The following is a 19,753-nucleotide window of genomic DNA, read 5'->3' on the forward strand; positions in this document are numbered from 1 at the left end:
TACAATTACTCTTTTAATTAAGGGAAGCACTGATTGTAAAACATGGTATCTTGAAGGCTGAAGTTCCCTATTTATCCACAAGTCAGGTACAGCACAGGCAGCGACAGTTCACGATTCCCTCGCAATGCCCTGCCAGCGTCTCTCAAATCCGTGTTTGGAAAGGGCAGCTCAGGGGCTTCTCTACTGAAACCGCTGACAAAAGAATTCAGAGAATATCAAGCTGCTGAATCAGTTAATATGCACTAGTTTAATTAAAACAGACCATTATTTTGAAATCAGGTGTTAAACTTTGCTGGATGTTATTTTGCTGACAATGAATTTGTGATGATCTCCCCCCTCATCCCACCCCTTTTTCTTTCCCATTTGTAATATTATAGCTCTTGGAATTTTTCTCTGATAATATCAGAATAATTATACTCTCTACAGTAGGGGAAATACCCTTTCCAAACCTAAAGTAACTTGTTCAAAATGCTTTTCTGCCAGTTACAGGAGTGTGCACAGCTAACGTTACTGACAGAAGACAAAAGTCAAAAGAGGTGTGGCCAGGTTAACAAGCGTGAAGTCACTAGCCTAGATGCTGCAATACTCAGCATGCATTAATGCCATCTCTCTCATTCACAGCCCCCTAACATGGCTAAAAGAGGCAGTAGTCAATTTCTGATTCAGGTTTATGGAAAGCTAAGACCAGTTTGCTCACCATACTGTCGTTTGAGATCTTCCTTGTTTTTCCACTTGGTTATTTCCTCCTCGGTCACCTCTTCCCGTGCCACACTGCTCAGTTCATACACATCAATTTCATGCAACTTAGGCAACAAGTCTTTGACCCACTCATAGCGAATAGGACACACCATCCTCACATACATTTTAGATGTGACCAGGACATCGTGGAAGATGATCCATTCAGGTTGAGGTTCCTGGTCATGGAGCTAAAGGTAAAGTTATTCACATTTGTTCAGATTACTATCTTGGTTTTGTTTCAATAAGTGTGCTCTGCAGATTGACAGCAGAAAAAACATGGGTCCTAATTCAGATTCTTGCCACAAACTGGTTAACAGCTAACCCCTTTTGTCTTGCTCTCCTCCCCATTCCCTTTTGAGAAGTTATATTTAATCCTTCATGCCTTCCTGTGGCTTTTACTTTGGAATGCTGAAACATCCAATATTTAACCAGACTAATTCAGAACCTAGAGTTGCCCTCAGTAACATTTATCAATAATGGTTTTCATTTCTAGAGCATCTTCCAGGAGAGGATCTCCAAGTATTTCAGACACATGAATGGATTAATCCTCTTAAAAAGCCTGTGAGATAATATTAACCTATCTCTTTGTTGCAGATGGGAAAACAGATATAGATGTTAGTGACTTGCCAAAGTTGCACAGAAAGTCGGTGAGAGCTAGAGCGAGAATTCAGATCTATTAACTTTTCCAGTTCTGGGTTATAGCCACTAGATCACGTTGCCTTCACAAACCAAACATTTGTATGAATTCTGATTCTGTGCGATTCCCTAAGGAAAGATGTGGTATAGTCTAGACACTATAGGCTAGTGTCTTACAGTATGGAGGCTGTGTGCAATATTTCACATGGCCAGAAGCTAGCTTCAATCTTACACCAGGAACAAACAAGCCAAAGATCAGGGAAACAATTTGCATAGCCTGCTTTATTTTCCCATTTACCTGAAAAAAACACCCACACAACTATTAGCAGAAGTAAGTAACTTACTGCTGATGAAGGATGAAGATGGACTATGCTACCATGTCCGTCCATTGTGCAGAACGTCCTGCCTGCGGACCTAAAAGCATGGGGAATATTTTTATATCCAGTGACATATTTAGCTGTGCTTAGACAGCAACACAATCTAAAAAGAGCAGCAGCAGGATAGGAGAAAATGCTTTAGCATAGAAGAAATAAACTTTCCAGAAATAAGTGTAAATTCTAGATGAGGATTAAAACGTCTCTTTATACACCATATTAACTCTCTTTTCAGTCCAAACTTGATGCTGTGACAAATGTGGTTTTAGGATTTCCATCTTGCTGACAGATGATGATTCTGACATCCACAGAGCCCTTTACAAATATTAGCTAGGCCTCCCAATGCCCCTGCAAGGTGGGTAATTAAGTATTATCCCCCACATTTCACAGATATGGAGACTGAGATACCAAGAAGTTAAATAATTTGTCCAAAATCACAATGAGAGTCAGTGGCAGAGCTGGCCCTGGAAATTAAGACTCCTGGCTCCCAATCCTGCACTCAGACAGCTCCTCTCCTGCTGTAACAAGTGAAGTTGACCCTTTTAATAAACTGTGGTACAGTCTTGCGACTATTTGTTTTGATTTATAAGCACATAGTAACAAATGTGGCAAATTTTTTCCATGCAATTCCCCAAACTCTACTCCTTACCTTCTGGCTACATTGGTGAAGTACCCCGTGCACAGACATCTTCTGAGTATCTCATTTTTGGAGCCATCAAAACGCTCTCTTGGGAAGTCTGACAGCTGCATAAAGAGCAGCACAAAATGGATTAGTGTCTTTGTTAAAGGAAAATTGGTCACACCTTTCCCCCTCAGGAGCTTAAACCTTGTGTTTCACACTTCATAGTCAGCTATTTTATATGACCTTCCTTTTGTCCGTTGCTACCATTACACCACATATTTAGAGATAGGTTTTTATTAGTACACACCTCACTGTAGCCTAAAAAGATTAGTTTAGATTAGGACAAAGATGGCAGCCATCTAGTGAAGACTCCATACTGCAGTACACATCTAACATAGGCACTTGTGCAAAGACAAATGCCATTAGTTTACATTAGAAGGAAGTTCGTTCACCTGTTTAAGCTTACTGGTTATTTCCTGAAGTTGTGCTTCCACACTAAAAGCAGATTTTAAAGCTCTGAAGTGGACCCAGTGTTTCTGGCACCAAGCTGCAGGAGACTTGCTAGGAATAGAGATACCGGTGTTATAATGAGGCCTTTCATAAGTGGAAGGCAGCAAGTTGCTGCTATTTTTTATTATGGTCGTACAAAGAAGACAACAAACATTCATGTAAATTCAGACAGCAGATTCCTTGAACTGTACATATATTACAGTATGCAAAAATCCACATCTGGGTATGAGCACATGTACATATAGATGGGCTTTAGAGAAGAAATGTACAATAGAGCTCCCAGTAGATATCTTCTGTGCATTGAATAAACACCTATGTACCTTGATTTGCACTGTTCAAAGATGTTTAAAAGGGTTGCAAAATCATTGCATCCTCCTGCCTCTAATGACAGTTCCTGGTGGCAGAGTTCTGCTTCCTTTTGTTTCTGAAGGTCACCTGAGGAAACACTAAGTTATATTTCACTTTAACAAATTCAATTTTCATTTGTCACTCCTACCTTAGTTTTCTATACCCTCTCTAAAGTGCAGCTGAAAGTCTTGGCTCTTTATTTAGATTATTTTAAGACTCATTTCTTTCCCACTCACCCCCGGGCCTCAGTTTTGTCTCTCCCACTTCTGAGAACATGAAGCTGCTATTAAAGCGGGATTAAAACTGTCAGCCAGCACTAGAGATGTACCTTAGATGCAAGTGCTAAACTCTTTCCTTGGGAAAGGTTAGTGGGTATTGTTCTCTCTCATGATCAATTCTGAGTGGTCATGTAGAATGACGACATGAAAATATACAGAAGCAACAGAGTTTGAAGAGTTTCTAGAAATTGAGTGGAAGATTTGATCTGAGCAGCAGGACCTCACATTTCAGATGAGACAGAAAAAACAGGGCCTGCTGCTGCTACTTGTGGGCAGTTTCATTTATCCTGTTGAACTAACTTATGTCGTGAAGTCCAGATAACATAGCAATGGCTAGATCAGGGGTAGGCAACCTATGGCACGTGTGCCGAAGGTGGCACGCGAGCTGATTTTCAGTGGCACTCACACTGCCCGGGTCCTGGCCACCGGTCCGGGGGGCTCTGCATTTTAATTTAATTTTAAATGAAGCTTCTTAAACATTTAAAAAACCTTATTTACTTTACATACAACAATAGTTTAGTTATATATTAAAGACTTATGGAAAGAGACCGTCTAAAAACGTTAAAATGTATGACTGGCACTCAAAATCTTAAATTAGTGTGAATAAATGAAGACTCGGCACACCACTTCTGAAAGGTTGCCGACCCCTGGGATAGATAGAAGAAATCAATAGTTTGGCATAAAAAAACTCAACCCATGAGTCTACAGAAACCTTCATGTAATTGCAAAGAATGTGCCATGTCAAAGAAATAACATCTCAGAATTTTGACCTCAAATTTTGATCTCAAAAGGATTCCCCCCGTCCCAAGTAAAGACAGATATGGGCTGCTTTAGACCAATGCAGTATGCTGCTGCACTTCCCCAGGCCACAACCACACATACATTCAGGTATTTAATTTCAAACACATGTGGTTCCACTGAAGTCAACAACAGTACTCATGCATTTAGCTTTAGCACATGAGTAAGTGTTTGCAGGATGTGAGCCTATGCCATGATCCCTTGTTTCCAGATTGACAGGTAAACTGTTTAACGGGGACTGGAGTCCCTGCACTAGTTTGTTAGCTGGCTGAAAAGGAAATGTGAACAAGCTGCAAAAGGAGCCAGAGGGAGAATGGGAAAGCAAAATCAAAGAGTGCGAGGAACTGCAGAGTACCATCCAACAGCAAAAATCTTCTGATAGCTCACTTACAACTGAACTGCCTTTTGCTGCTGTATCAGCAAAAACGAGTTAATACATTACAGAGATAACCAGACACTGACAATGAACATGAGCAGAAAGGACAAAGTTCTCCCCAAGACTTTGCTACACACACTTTTTTAAAAAGCGAGTGAGCTCAGTACTAGTGAAAGGTTCTGACCTGAAAGCCCAGCAGAATTAAATCTGCTTAGTCGCAGAATTGGCATAGGACCAGCAGCAGCAGTTCATGCTCCCCCCCAACACTGACTAATAATCCTGCCCCAGAGGGATCATTTCTAGGGTGAGTTCATTCTTTTAATCTAGTCAGCTCTTGGTCTCTCACTGCAGACTGACCAAAAGTGGATCCAGGTAGCATCTGATGAGGTGTTATTTTTTGTTACAATACTAGATCTGAGCTGCCAATTGCAATGGCATCTTTTAACAGTGACACTCCCCACGCTGCTACAGACAGTGTTTATGAAATACACTGGCTTAGAATGTGCAGCCACGTCTCCCTCTAGTGACTGGGCTAGTTGAGAATACAAGCTTGCTTCCTTACTGATAGCTCATGGAGTCGTTCTTTTAGCTCAAGTGATAGGAGCTTGTGTTTTTTTTGCCAGAGATTCCCACTGATGACTGAAGTGTGTGTATGTAATGAGCTGTGGCTTCACATAACTAATGACATTAGGAATGGGAAACCAGTGAAGAAGTGAAAGACAAAATGCATAAGACATTAAGGACAAGTTCTCCAGACTGAGCATTGTGTGTTGACCAACCACCTCCTGACAGACACTCTGCTCAGGGTACAATTCATAACCTAAGATGACCTGCTTCTGGAAAACGGGGCTTCTTACCAGGTCGTATGAAGACATTTTCGACAGACAACATCGCAGCTATGGGAAGCAATAGATCTTCGCAGTCGAGAGAAGCTGCCTTTATGACAGCACAGGTCAGGTTTGGAGGGAGAGGAAATTGCACCAAAAACTCTCCCAGTCTTGTCACGTGGCCTCTCCTTATTAGGAGGAAAAGATTCAAACATCAGATTGAACAGACTAAATCTGTAAGGCCAGAACGTAGGTACAAGACCCAAGTAGCCAGGACATCTCCAACAGAGCCTTCATTGGCTCTTATATAAAGACACACTCCCCAGAGGCCCAGGAGAGAGAGAGGCCTTGCAAATCCAGACAGCAGATGATCCTCTAGCCAAAACTCTCCCTCAGATTGCTCACGTCCTGTCCCATCTGCACTGTTAGTGGGGGTTTTGAGTGCATCAGGAGTGCAGGATTAGTGTGAAGAATTCTTAGAAGATTAGGATAAGATGTGTGTGCTTCTCTCTCAAATATTATATAGGTCCCAATTACTATTATGTCTGAGTATCTCACACACTTTAGCATATTTAGCCTCACAACAGCCCTGTGAGGTGCTATTTGCCCCATTTTACAGATGGGGAAATGAAGCACAAAAAGGCTAAGTGACTTGCCCAAGGTCACACAGGGAAATCTGGGGCAGAGCAAGGAACTGAATCCAGGTCTCCTGAGTCCCAGGTTAGTGCCCCAACCAGTGGCCCATCCTTCCTCTTGGATCAGAACATTCTTTTCAAACTGAAAAATATTTAAGCTCATGGGAAAACTAATATATGGGTTCTACTGATGAGGAAAGCAATCTATCTTATGTTGCAACGCATTAACAACAGTACAAAATTAAGTCACACATTTTTTTTGTAAATACGGAGGTTAAAAAGAAAAAGTTGGTTTCTGCCCTTTTTACCTGTCAATAGCATCACACTGGTAAAGTTGCTTAAGAGCCTCTAAAATATGCCTCTCTTCGGGGCGGTCCAAATAGGGGAACCTACAAACAGAAAGGCAGAATAAATTCCACTGCTTGGGCTCAAGGTAGTTTGCTAAAGCTGTAAGTGTTTTATATTGCAATACTCCTGGAATCCTTCAATCCAGGTCAACAACCAAGGGAAAGTGTGTTTGCACGTGTATGTATAATAGTTACACATTTCTATTTAATGAGGGAAACAGCTTCCATATCCCAAAAGAGCTCTGTTTGCACACACAAATATATCTATATTTACACACATACCCTGCACATGGGACCCTCAAATTAATTATTCCACAAGGGTCACGTTTTAGGCATACAAACCTCAACAATGTTCCTTTAAAACACTAACAAAGATTACTGTTATTTCAGGAGCTAGTTTTGACAGATCCCCAAAGAGATGTAAAGCCTAAGACACAGCCTAACGCTGGAGGAGATTTTTAGGAGAATGACAGAAGAGTTGATGTGTAATTGTCCCATTTGCCCTGATACCTAATCCTGTTCTTGGTACCAATAGGACATAGTGTGTTCTCTTTCTGGTGCCAACACTCTCTAACATGCATTGCCAAGACTCAGGAGGGAGATTACAATTCCCTTCCCCATGGGTTACCTTATGACATCATGTACAGCAAGGCACTTCAAGGTCAAGATCACAGATGTAAGACTAGTTCTCTTAATCTCTGGGATCATGTGATCAGGCATACACTGATCCCAGAATTCCTTGCTGAACACCCTGTAGCATTTTCCAGATGATGTCCTGCCAGCTCGGCCTGCTCGTTGCATTGCTTCACTCCTCCAACAATAAGCAAAGAAAAATAATACTGTGCTTGTCATCAAAGTAGCAAAGCACCCTATAATTATGATCAATGATAGCAATTTGTCTCTCTCTAGATGAAGGATTTAATATATTGTACAGGAACCCTGCTATGCAAAATGTAACAGCATAAAGAAATAATATTGGGCAAAACTTCCTGAACTTCTTTGAATTAGTTGTGTTCAATGTTGGAAAGATGGTGTAAATCATTTTCAGATTACAGATAATACATGGTGAGTTCTTCCTCACTGCTCATGATTAAAATGAAAGTACCATGCGCTACTAAAATGTTTTATTTACTATCCCTGATGTTTTCTAAATATTGACCTAATAGAGCTGCAAATGAAAGCTAAATGTGCTGCAGTGCCTCCAAGATCTCTCTGCTCTTCTTTATATGGGGAAAATTGCAGTCACACAGTACATTCAAAGCAACCTGAGGACTCTTCTCAAACCAGAATGTAAATTACCTTTCTTCTAACTTACTTTGAAATGGGAACCACCTCCAGTATGTCCAAGCCAACCCTGGGGTTATGATTTAACTGCTTCACAAATCCACTATCAACGACATACCTGAAAAAAAAATTAAAAATATCGTAAGATACAGGAAGAGGGACCTAGATCAGGCAGTGGCTTAGGTTCCTTATCCTCAGTCAACAGTAACATGTCAAATGGAACCCGGTCAGTCTGTAAATGTGGAAGAAGATAGTTGCACTCTGCTGGCCAATTACTGAACTACAATGGGACGGACAGTGAGGAAATTCCTCATGTAGGGCTTGTCTACACAGAAATTACACTGATTTAGTGCAATCAAAGTACTGGGTTTGGTTTCAAAATCAGATAAACTGATATTAAGAACTCTTTAAGTCTACTTAAGCGTGCCAGAGCAAAGGGGATGTGTCATTTATTAAACTGACTAAAACATATTTCTGGTCTACATAAAGAGAAGAGTCACTTACTGCAAAAGGGCATGTAATTACTCAGCAGGATCAGAACAACAGAAACAGAAGGGGGGAGGGATTGGATGAGGTTTTTCCAATTCTAATGCAGCATTGAGTCATTCCCTTGGTTACAGCTTTTACCAAGGATAGGAAATAGTTACCTGATTCCATCAACGGTCAGAGATGTTGCAGCAACGTTTGTGGATACGACACATTTTCTAATGCCTGGAGGAGGTGGCAAAAATATTCTTCTCTGCTGATCTAAAGAGAAAAAGAGTCCGTCAAGTAATCTTTTACTTCAGGATGCACAAAAGTCAAATTCCATCTCTAGAAAAGGACAAGATTACCCACTAAAGACAGAAAATGAATGGAGGTCTTTGGGTTGAAACTAGAAGGTGAGCCAGGAGATGAATTTCAAAACAAGAACTGCTTTACAATCGTCTTTAATATACTAGTCGGGAACAACATCACCTCTTCTCTATTGTTAGTTCCTTAAGAAAGTCTCTTGCTTAAGTGCTTTTAAGTGCAGCCCTTTTCGATAGCTCTTGTGCAAGAGAAATACAGACGTAGGGAACCAAGCAAAATGCCAGCTCTAAATGGAATGTTTAAGGAGGATTTAAAGCATGTTAAACAATCTGAGGTCTGAGAAACCAAAGCAACTGGAGATCAATAGAATAAGTTTCCCATCAAAATTAATTAAAACCTCAATATACCTTACTGCAGGTTAAGATTACCCAAACAATCCATCTTATAACACATTTCCCTCGGTCTTATTTAGGAGATCTTCAAAGGCACAGATGGGAGTTGGGCATCTAACTTTCCTTTATGCCTTTGAAAATCTCCCTCTAAAGTCATATGTTTATACTCGGATGGCAAGCTCTTTGGGGCATGGCCCATCTTTTTGTTATGTGTTATATACTGCCAAGTACAATGGGGCTCCCAGACACTTCACAATAATAAAATAATGATGGCTTTCAAGCACTATCCTGGTACCTTTGGTGTTGTAAAAATAAACAACTCCTCTCTCATTCAACCCTCAGTCCATCCTTTTGGGAGGGAACAAGGTCATAACCCTCCCTACATGTCATCAACCAATATACTCCCTACAAAGGTTTCCAGGCTCTAAAATTGCTGACCTACTCTTCTCATGTACATTTATTCTGCCTTTCGGCATTCTACACATTGCACCCACACAACTAATACCACATTCAAGATCATCTGAAGTGAAAACACATCTGTTTTTATAAAAGTCATGAAGCCTTCGTTTTTGAACCCTTCAAAATTAGGCAGCAACACTGCAGACTTAGTTCAGTAATTTACACCTTCTATATAGGGTAACACCACATTCTTTTTATCTTCTCTTGTATGTATAATCTTATTGCCACATATCTTATTGGCAACACTTTAATCTTAATCAAAAGTTACCTTTTTTTTTTTTTTAATTGGAGCAACACAACTGAGTAATTAAGTCAAATCCCTACCAAACATGTTTTAATTGAAAATGGGTATCATCGCCCCATAACAGACACTATCCACAAATTCTATGTGAAGCTTTTGAAATGATCCTTTATTTTAAAAGCAAACGCTGGACTGAAAAGGAGAAGAGTGCCAGGAAGCCTAACACCCCCATTAGCCCGTTACAGAGCAGAGTTAATGAGCTTTAACAATAATTCCATCCAGTCCTCAGGTGGAAGGACAGTAGCTATAACAGGAATCCTTAGGGCAAGTATGACGATCTACTCATAGCTAGGGAATCCTCCGGCTTCTAGTTATGGCACAAGAATTTTTCCTGCTGGGAGCAGAAGAATGCAATAGCTTTACAAGAAAAGTTGTGTGTGTTTTTAGTACAGGAAAGACAACATGTCATTATGAAAAGATATTGACAGGATCTGACTATTTAATGGATTTTTGCCAACTACCATTATGAACCAGCATACAATACAATTCTTTTCTTGTTAGAGAAAATAATACCTTTTCCTATTGAGGCTGCAAGGGGAATTTCAGAGAGGCAGAATGTCATTATCAGTGCTGAAGTTTGGCCAGGACATCAGAGACAGCAAATTCTTGTGAACACCACTCTGACATTTTTAATAACCACAAGTAGTCAGAACTTTGGGGTTTGGTACAAACTGAAAGACTGAACTTCCAACAACACAGCATTCACTTTTTCCATGCTAGGACTGTCATTCAGGACTGATTTGGAGAGAAGGGCACTGCCTTCTAAGCCAACACTTCCAGCAGCATATGGATTTTAATTCATGGTCCCCAAGCAAGAACTGACCAGGCCAGATTATGATTAGCTTGTGACAATACTGCTTTATTAGTCTCTCAAACAGGTAAGCAAATGGCTGTGTTGTTTCCATTCAAAATAAAAGTATCTGACCAGGATGTCACATATAACAATTAACTGCAGCTAAGATCTGCATGAACTAAACATAACATTATGTTTAATTCAGTAAGCCTTACCTGTTGGCATTGACCCATACAACGGTAAGATAAGCAAACCTTCAACAGAACAATCTTGCACATCATAGCGGTAATCAATAGATTCCGCTTTCTGGAAAAGTAAGTCGCACGTTCTTTCTATCTCAGATTGTCCTAAAGCAAAATACAGAAGTACTTAAAATATAAACTATGTAGTGAGGACTTTACCTTGTTAGCTTGCAACAGCTCTACACAATCTGGTCTTTTACACATACTATGGAGATGCCAGTACAACTGCAAGGGTAAAGGAAAATTAACTGGTCATTTGCAGTCTTTTCAAACTTGGTTTTATGCTTAGGGTTTTTCTGTGCAACAGTGATGGTTTAGATATGTATTTTGTATCAGGTTTTATTAATTATTTCAGCAACCTGAATTATAAATTAACTGAGTTTTTGCCAGGGGGATTATTTAAGGAGCTTCTCTTTTCCGGAAGACAGCAGGGAACACTTATACTGTACAAATATACAATGCATTGCTTCATTCTTCTACATGAACACAGAAAAACCAACCTGGAGTTTAATGTTCTCTTCCACATTGGAAAGAGTTGATCAACATGATTATTTTGTTTGTTTAAAGCCCCTATGAAATCAGGGAGAGCTTCTGGTGCGCAAGGAATATAAGAACAGGTCCTTAAAAGAAAAGTGACACACTAGTCATTTTCTTTCCTCTTCTCACATCCCATAAAACAAGATTCCATACTCCTGCTTCCTACTAAGGCGAGCTGTGTAACTTTCTGTATAGAATCTTTCTTTTCCAAAGGGCAGAAGAGCGGATGTAGAACTAGATGTGGTTTATTTTCAACTTTTTGGCTGTCTTTACTATCTAACATCACCTCTCTCAAGGGACTATATCCTGCCCTGGTAGGGGGCTGGACTCTGATCTTGCTGTTTTGTACTTCTATAACCACTAGTGACTAATGCCATCACACAATCGAAATCCTGAAAGACTCTTGGCTGGGTTTATAAAGGAGTAGGGAGTAGTTAGGGCATCTTTCTCCTGACACATTAGGATAGGACAGAAACATCAGGAATAGAGGCAATGTTAGAGGTATATAATAACCACTGTTGGGAAAAGCTATCCAAACAGCTTTAGGGTAGGATTTTTGGAAGTGCTTAAGTGACTTAGAAACAAAGTTCTATTGACTTTCAATGGGACTTGTGGTCCTAAGCCACTTAGGCCCTTTTGAAAATCCCACCCACAATCTTTAAAATCATTACATGTTTGCCACAGCCACTTTCTCTACATTTGCCTTCCATGCCCTAGTTCAGTTGTGAACTGCTGCAGTGATGCACCTAGACACAGCTCTAATGCCGCCAGTGCCCATTGTTCTAGGATGATCTGGGCATTCAGCAGCAAGATAATTCTTTCTGTTGGCAATGCCACCATTTGGCACAGGATAGAGTTTTTCAAGTAAAAAGAAATTCTCACCAGTTAGAAAAACCAAGATGTCTCCTGCTGACTCATTCAAGTGGATATCCAGGGTCACTTTCACAGCCTGAAACAAGCAGCACTAACAGGATTATCTACTGGAATTAGAGCTTTTCTCGTCACTAGTTGTAACTGACAGTGTAAATCAACTCCCTCCTCCCCCTTTCCACCACAAAAACTAGGAAGCTTGAGAAACCAGCCTTGCATGAAGTGTTTAATACTTCATGCAGAGATGAGCTCCAATGCTCAGAGCTCATTATCATACAGAGAGAACATGGCAAACAGGCAAAGGAAAATAAGCAATACCTCTGTAACATAGGCAGAGCTTTCTGCATCCTTTGGGCCAAGCAGGCTGCAGAATATCTCCTTGACGGGATAATTCCTTCCTGGAATGTCCACCACTGCGCAGCCTCCAAAGAACTCTGAGAGCTTGTCTACCTCCAGGGTGGCTGACATCACCACCACCTTCAGGGCTTTCCTTCTCTTGGGAGGCTTCTTTTGTTGGAACAGTTTCTTCAGCAAGCCAAATAAAATGTCCTGAAAGAAAGAGTCACCTTAGCTTCACAACTCAACTCTTCTGAGTACAAATGCCCACTGAAATACAGAGCCACTGGTAAATGGGACAAAATTAAGCAATGTGCTTTGGGGGCACAAGTGCTTTAAAAGGTTTTTTCCTTCTTGTAAATATTCTGGTTGCTCTCTAAAGCTTAACAACAAAATGCTTAGTAGGCTTAAAGAAATCCAAGTTTTTTCCACAGCTCTGTAACAGCAAGCTGAATCAACACAGCTAAAATACCTTGTTTCTCATTCCTAATTCTCCCCTCAGCTGCAAAAAGGAAACTGTTTTTAAAGCAGTGCCAACGTTTTGTTAGTACTGTAGTTCCCCCACAGAAAAATGGCCCTTCCTGGTGGTTGTGCTGCACTCAGAGGTGGTCTCTCTTTCCTCAGTTATTATGCAAAAAATCAAAAAATGCAGAATAACTGAAATCAGATCCATAGGCTAACTGTCAGAAGAGTGTAACCCTTTCCACCCCTCACACTCCCATCTCAGGAGAGACTTGTAAAGTGTAAATGTGCTTTGGTTTAATCCCTTTGACTTAATGCCAAAGTTTAATAGAACACTGGGACTTACAGTAATAGACCAGTTATATTTTTTGCAACACCCAGCCAAAAGGCCCTGGGGATTGTGCAACAGCCAAAGGAAGGAATAAGTAGATCACAACAGTGGAGAAAGTGACCCAAACTGAACAGGCAAACAGAAGCACTACAACCTCATATAGATAAACTGTAAACCTCAAGGCATTCAAAGAGAAGAAAAAGCCTACGCTACATGGACCTTCTCTATCTGGATGGTGCAGATAAGGGGGAAAACATGTTTAATTATTAGAAGAATAGGCAAGGAGTCAGGACCCCTGGGTTCTAGTCTAACCTCTGACACCAATTCACTGTAGGAGATTCTAGATAAATCACTTAACTGTTCTATGGATCAGTTAAAACCTTTCAATTGCTCCTGTAAAATGGTGATAAGTCACACAGGAAGGTCATGAGCTTTAGTTAGCACGTAAAGCACTTTGAGATCCTTAAATGAAAGGGGCAGAGTATCATCTTTTTAGTCTCTTATAATTGAACTAAACACAATTAACACCTCCAGGAACCTAAGGACCATCACAAACCTCACCACTTTCCACGCTGAGGTGTGTTTCTTTGACCTGGCCTTCTCTCTCAAATACATAGCAACATGTACTTTCATTAAAAAAAAACCCACACACCTAACCAACCTACGAAAACAAGACACTTCACTGCAAACACTTCTCCCCTTGGAGAAGGAATGGGAGAACAAATTCATGACAGATGTTAGTCACATCATTTCACACACTAAGGGAATGAGTGCAGCACAAGAACCTATAGAGACAGAACTGCAAGTTTCTTTTTAGTTATACTGAATTATGTGTGTAAAATAAAACACTCACTGTGCTTAAGCTCCGCTCATGGGCTTCATCCAGTATAATGACACTGTATTTGGTAAGATGGAGGTCTGCCAGTACCTGTCTCAGTAAGCAGCCATCAGTCATATACTTGATTGCAGTACCCTGAATAGTTTAACCATCCATTCAGTTATTGCCCTGGATATGGATTTCATTACATACAGTCACATATCAGGAGTGACTACGGACTGAAGTTGATCATTTAGACTTATGAGAGACTTTGCATGCTATAATTAACGTGCTAAGCCACAGCTACAAAAGACATTTGCTAGGTTTTCTGAAATACTTTACAAATACACAAAATCCATTATTTTAAACCTTTCTTAAGTGCTATATTTCTAATCTGTGCAATTCTTTTCTTCTTTTCTAAATTGAGGGATCTCAGCATCACCTCCTAACGACAATCCAATAATTCTAATTATAAAATCACAGTCAAGTATTCACCTACCATGCACATTCAGACTGTTTAAAAAACAACCTTCTTGATGAGAATTTGTGGATTCTGTGGCAATGCTTCAGTTGTCATATGCTATGAAAACATATACAGCATATAAAATTGGTTTGAGCCACATTTCAGACTGCTAAAATAGCATCTCCACCAGAGATTCACAACAATGCACATACAGAATGCAATTCAAACAGACTTCCTGGATGGCAGAAAGCAATTTTAGATTTAGATTTAAACTAATCCACAAAACAGATCATGATGAGCATCCAAACTTTGAAGCAAGCACCTTTATGTAATGTGCATGTAGCTCAAGGACAACCTCACTGAAAGGAATGACACACAGCTTTATTTTACATAGGTCATATTGACAATTTGCCAGGAACTCAAGGGCTGCACCTGATTTGTATTAAATGGAACCATTTTCAGTCACCTCTTTTAAAATGGAGATGTGCCACACAGAGACAACAGGGCCCAGAATGCAATGATTTATCTTGCTCCATTAAGAGAGATTATTTTTTAAAACAACATTAATAAAGAATCTTCAACTCGTACCTCAGAGGTGCAGTCATCAAAGCGAACCTGATATCCCACTATGCTTCCCAGTGAAGAGTTCATCTCCTCAGCCACTCTCTGAGCCACAGACATGGTAGCTACTCGGCGTGGCTGAGTCACACCAATCACTCCATGCTTTGCAAAGCCTACAAAAGGCAAGGAAATTGCTTCATCAATGAATTACCTTCGTGGTATGTTAACCGTTGCTAATATATTTTTAAAGGCTTCACTGACTGATTTCACTGACTAATATCTCCCCCACCTCTCACAAACCAGTGAAGTCCAACACAGATTATCTTTGTTCTAAGATTTTTTTATATATATATATATATATTTCCCTCTGATCTATTCTGCTAACAATTTTTGGAGAGGCGAGTGACTAGCATTTGTGGGCCTCCTGGAAAAAGGAGGGGGCAAGAAACATGAAAATTACTTAATTTTTAAAGAGTATATTAAGAGTATTGTCTAACTGAAGGGTTTTACACTTCACCAATAGCATCTTAAGGAGAAAATAAATAGTTACCTTCTTCAAATAGATACTTAGGGAGCTGGGTAGTTTTGCCACTCCCTGTCTCCCCAGTCACAATAAGAAATGAATTGTCTCTCACAGCCTCAACTAGTTTCTTCCTATATCTGTGAATAGGGAGGGCTCTGAAGTCTGAGTTTCCTTTGTCTTTTTCCTTTCGGCAACTGCCTTTTCTTTCCATTTGGGCGACAATTTGAGTGCTCTCCTGTGGTGCACAGATAGATGAATACACCTCCCAAAGTTACAAATATCAAACATGCATGTAATTATATCACAGTATACAGTAAGTGTTCTATATTTCACATTAGCATTACACAGGGAAAACAGGTCCTCTCTCAGACTAATCCTAATAAGATGAAATTCAGGAGCTGGCAGAAGATGGAGTCAGCTCAGGCTATTTTCCAGACAGCTTCCCAACAGCAGAATTCAACCCCGCTAAAGCACAAACCTGGGAGCCTCACCGGAGAGAGAGCACAACTGTTCAGTTAGGATGGCTAGTGCAAATACTGAACTCCACAATACTGGGTTTGTGGGGATGAAATGGCCCCTGCTCAAAACCTAGCAGTGTACTGGAGAACACTGCTACACTTTTACACTGCATACATGTACCCCATCTTCCCATATTCCCCATTAACCGGGGGGGGGGGGCGCAGGTGCCATTTCACTCATCCCCAAAACACAGACAGTAACCAGGGAAAGAAGAGAGCTGGGCAGGATCCATGACCCCTCCTCCAGCCCCAGTAACTAGGGAGGGGAAGGAGTTGGGGCAGGAGCCATGACACCCCCCAGTAACCAGTGGAGGGAGGAAGGGGGCCGGGCAGGAACCATGACACACCCGTAACCAGGGAAGGGAGGAGGCCGGGCAGGAACCGTGACACACCCGTAACCAGGAAGGGAGGGGGCCGGGCCGGGCCGGAGCCATGACACCCCCCCACACCAGTAACCAGGGAAGGGAAGGGAGGGAGCCGGGCAGCCGCCATGACACACACAACACCAACTCCTCCGGGGAGGGAAGGGGGCGAACAGAAACCATTACACACACCCCCGTCAAAGCCCCAGTAACGCGGGGCGGGGCCCCATTACTCCCCACAAGGCCCACAGTAGAGACAGGGCCACCCGACGCCGCCGTATCCATGAGGAGTGGGGGGCCCCCCCCACACCCCAGTGGGCGGAGCTTCCCCTACCCTTCCACAGGTACCTGCCACGTGACTCCAGCCGGTCTCTCCTCCCTACTCGGAAGTTGGAACCCGGTGCGCTCTGATGACGTTTCGTGTTTACCTGGGGGCGCTGCAGCCGCCGGGGAGACGGGACAGGCTCGGGGAACTTGTAACCCCGCCCCCTCCTACCCAGGCCACGCCCCTCCCGTCCATCCTCATCACCTAGCCCCGCCCCTCCCCCTGCACTGGTCTCCACATAGCCCCTGCGCCCTGCTAAGGGTCTGCTCAGTGCCCCAGTCCTGCCAGCTCTGCCCTGGGCCCCGTTCTTCCCCTGCCAGTGTCTCCACTCCCTACAAGCTGGGGGACACGGGCCCTGCCCCGAGGGGCCCCGCCGCCCCAGGGGCTCTGCTCTCTCGCAGCCCAGTGGGGCAGCTTCGGCCCAGGACTCCCCCCGGGCCCTGTGTGAACCCCACAGCTCGCCCTGGCAGTATGGGGATAGGTGCCATAAAGCATGGAGAGGGGCACTGGGGCACACAGCAGCCCTTTGAGCCGCGAGGCTGCCCTATTAAATGTAAAAGCAGCAAAGAGTCCGGTGGCACCTTATAGACTAACAGACGTATAGGAGCATGAGCTTTCGGGGGTGAATACCCACTTCTTCGGATGCATGTAGTGGAAATTTCCAGGGGCAGGTATAAATATGCAAGCGAGAGTGAGTAAGGCTAGAGATAACGAAGTTAGTTCCCTGATTGAACTAACTTCGTTATCTCTAGCCTTACTCACTCTCGCTTGCATATTTATACCTGCCCCTGGAAATTTCCACTACATGCATCCGAAGAAGTGGGTATTCACCCCCGAAAGCTCATGCTCCTATACGTCTGTTAGTCTATAAGGTGCCACAGGACTCTTTGCTGCTTTTACAGATCCAGACTAACACGGCTACCCCTTTGATACTATTAAATGTAGTAGGGCCCTGACCCGTCTGGGCCCTGCACCAGTCGTCCACCCCAATGCTAAGTGAATGTGAGACCCCACTTGGCTGAGAGGGTAACACTTTACCCCCACTTGTCACAGGTGAAAAGGAGGGTGCAAGGTGGGGGTGAATAAGATTCCCCCCTTTTGCTCAAACCCTTATCTCTGTCACTAAATAGCAACAGAGTTGATTATTCAAACCAAAAGACTGTCATTGTCACTGTTGACACTGGTTTTTGCATTTCACTTAGCTTGGAGAATGTGAATAAAGCAGCCTGTTTTAGTTTGTTTATACATGCTTCCTAATTGGTTTCATTTTCTGGTTCTCATGCACTAGTCCAAAGGCTGCAATGTTTGCTGTAAATCCTATATGGAACAACTTAAATAATAACAAAAACATTTGTTGATTAAATAAAAAAGGTTCAGGGAGTGTTTAAACTACCTGCAAGTGACCCATTAATAGGAAAATCTTTCCCTAAAAACAATAAATTGTCACAACATATTTGGAAATATTACAGTACAGTTTCAAACTTAACTATATTGTAAAGTGGCATTAAGTATATGATGAAACAAAGACCATCTGAACAAAATCAAAAGCCTCCTTTCGCTTAATACAATTTAATACACACCTGTGATATTTTCATTTTGATTGAAGAACCTCTGCTGAATGTTTTCTGGTTTTGATACTCTGGTGTGTAAATCCCAATATGCCCAGAAGGTGGCAAGCTAGGTATACTTAAAGATTATAGGAAAAAAACACAAAACGCCAAGTAAAAGGTAAATGCAGTATTACTGCTTCCACTGAAAGTAAGATTTCTCTGTTATTTAAACAGTAAAATCAGTAATCAAAGGATTAAACATGGTGAAGAGAAGGGTTTGGATGGCACTTCCTTTCATCAAGGTAGTCATCTATCCACTATTGTTAGAAAGGATATGCAGAAATTGTATGTACATCCTAAGATTTAGTCTGTCTTTAAGAACCCTGTTTATGTGCATTAAGAATGTTTCACCTCTCACTGGGATAAATAAGTGATGAGTACCACATGGTAAATTTCTCTTATCACGTGAGCACAGAACTAGGAGCCAGAAACTCCTGGGTTCTAATCCTACACCCACCACTGACTCCCGTCGCCATCATGGGCAAGGCATTTAACCTCTATACTTCAGCATCTCCAACTGAAAAAATTGGGATAATATTTAAATATATTACCTACGTAGCTCACAGGAAGTTGCAAATACTGATTAGTTAATATTTGCAAAGCTCTTTGAAGATATATCACTGCCAAATATCATCATCATTAGACACCTCCAAACATAGATACACACTTGTTATGATCCATTCATCAGTGCAGTGAACCATTAGTATCCAAGGTCAAAAACTCATCTATTAGCCAATAGCACAAAATTGCTCATCAGCTTTTGACAAATTGTTCACATACTATTCTGTCTTGCAGCTTTCATATTCCCATGTTTGATTACAAGATATTCAGACACTCAGGAGCCATAAATCCTCCATATCTACCTGAAAACTTCTACAGAAATTACCCAACATGACATTAATGTTTATCTCGGAGCATGAAAAACATTCAGTTTTACATCTATATTAGTATAATCAATATATAGTTCTCTTCACTCAGGATACAGTATGGGATGTGATAATATACAATATGCTATGACTTCATTTTATAAATATGTACCTGATTTATTACCTTAAAATGTGGTAGTGTTATGTTGCTACTAGTAACTCACTCAGCTAATAGCATTCAAATTAACTGTTTTACTATTCCCCAGTGAGGACTGCAAATATCCCATCATTGCATTTTCTTGGCACATTTTTAGAGATGGTAATTTATTAAGTGATATTCATATGTACATGGGTTATCTTCCTAACAGGTTTTATTTTAATCAGACATGACTCACACTTTGTGCGTAGGCAGTTTTACAC

The 19,753-nt window shown here is 41.4% G+C and overlaps 1 protein-coding gene across 4 annotated transcripts in view; it reads right to left on the reverse strand.

Annotated features, from left to right (window-relative positions):
• DHX40 (DEAH-box helicase 40) overlaps positions 1–18,465 on the reverse strand; it is a 20,177-nt gene extending 1,712 nt beyond the window's left edge. Inside the window, exons 1-17 of one of the 4 annotated variants that reach the window (XM_026656518.2) lie at positions 18,438–18,465; positions 15,680–15,887; positions 15,157–15,302; positions 14,142–14,261; positions 12,478–12,708; positions 12,172–12,238; positions 10,726–10,857; positions 8,421–8,520; positions 7,805–7,891; positions 7,118–7,300; positions 6,451–6,531; positions 5,538–5,695; positions 3,201–3,315; positions 2,823–2,931; positions 2,398–2,492; positions 1,719–1,788; positions 698–926 (exon numbers count right to left, since the gene is read on the reverse strand). In XM_026656518.2, the coding sequence (XP_026512303.1) occupies positions 698–926; positions 1,719–1,788; positions 2,398–2,492; positions 2,823–2,931; positions 3,201–3,315; positions 5,538–5,695; positions 6,451–6,531; positions 7,118–7,300; positions 7,805–7,891; positions 8,421–8,520; positions 10,726–10,857; positions 12,172–12,238; positions 12,478–12,708; positions 14,142–14,261; positions 15,157–15,302; positions 15,680–15,887; positions 18,438–18,452 (2,146 nt within the window). In that variant the 5' untranslated portion in view covers positions 18,453–18,465. Of the gene's footprint in view, positions 1–697; positions 927–1,718; positions 1,789–2,397; positions 2,493–2,822; positions 2,932–3,200; positions 3,316–5,537; positions 5,696–6,450; positions 6,532–7,117; positions 7,301–7,804; positions 7,892–8,420; positions 8,521–10,725; positions 10,858–12,171; positions 12,239–12,477; positions 12,709–14,141; positions 14,295–15,156; positions 15,303–15,679; positions 15,888–16,724; positions 16,808–16,880; positions 16,978–18,437 lie in introns of those variants that run through there. The other 3 variants (XM_026656519.2, XM_026656520.2, XM_024211251.3) reach the window with 3 other exon arrangements.
• Positions 18,466–19,753: the final 1,288 nt, after the last annotated feature.

The sequence above is a fragment of the Terrapene carolina genome, unplaced genomic scaffold, assembly GCF_002925995.2.
Source record: "Terrapene carolina triunguis isolate 2854851 unplaced genomic scaffold, T_m_triunguis-2.0 Scaffold231, whole genome shotgun sequence".
NCBI classification, from domain to species: domain Eukaryota; kingdom Metazoa; phylum Chordata; order Testudines; family Emydidae; genus Terrapene; species Terrapene triunguis.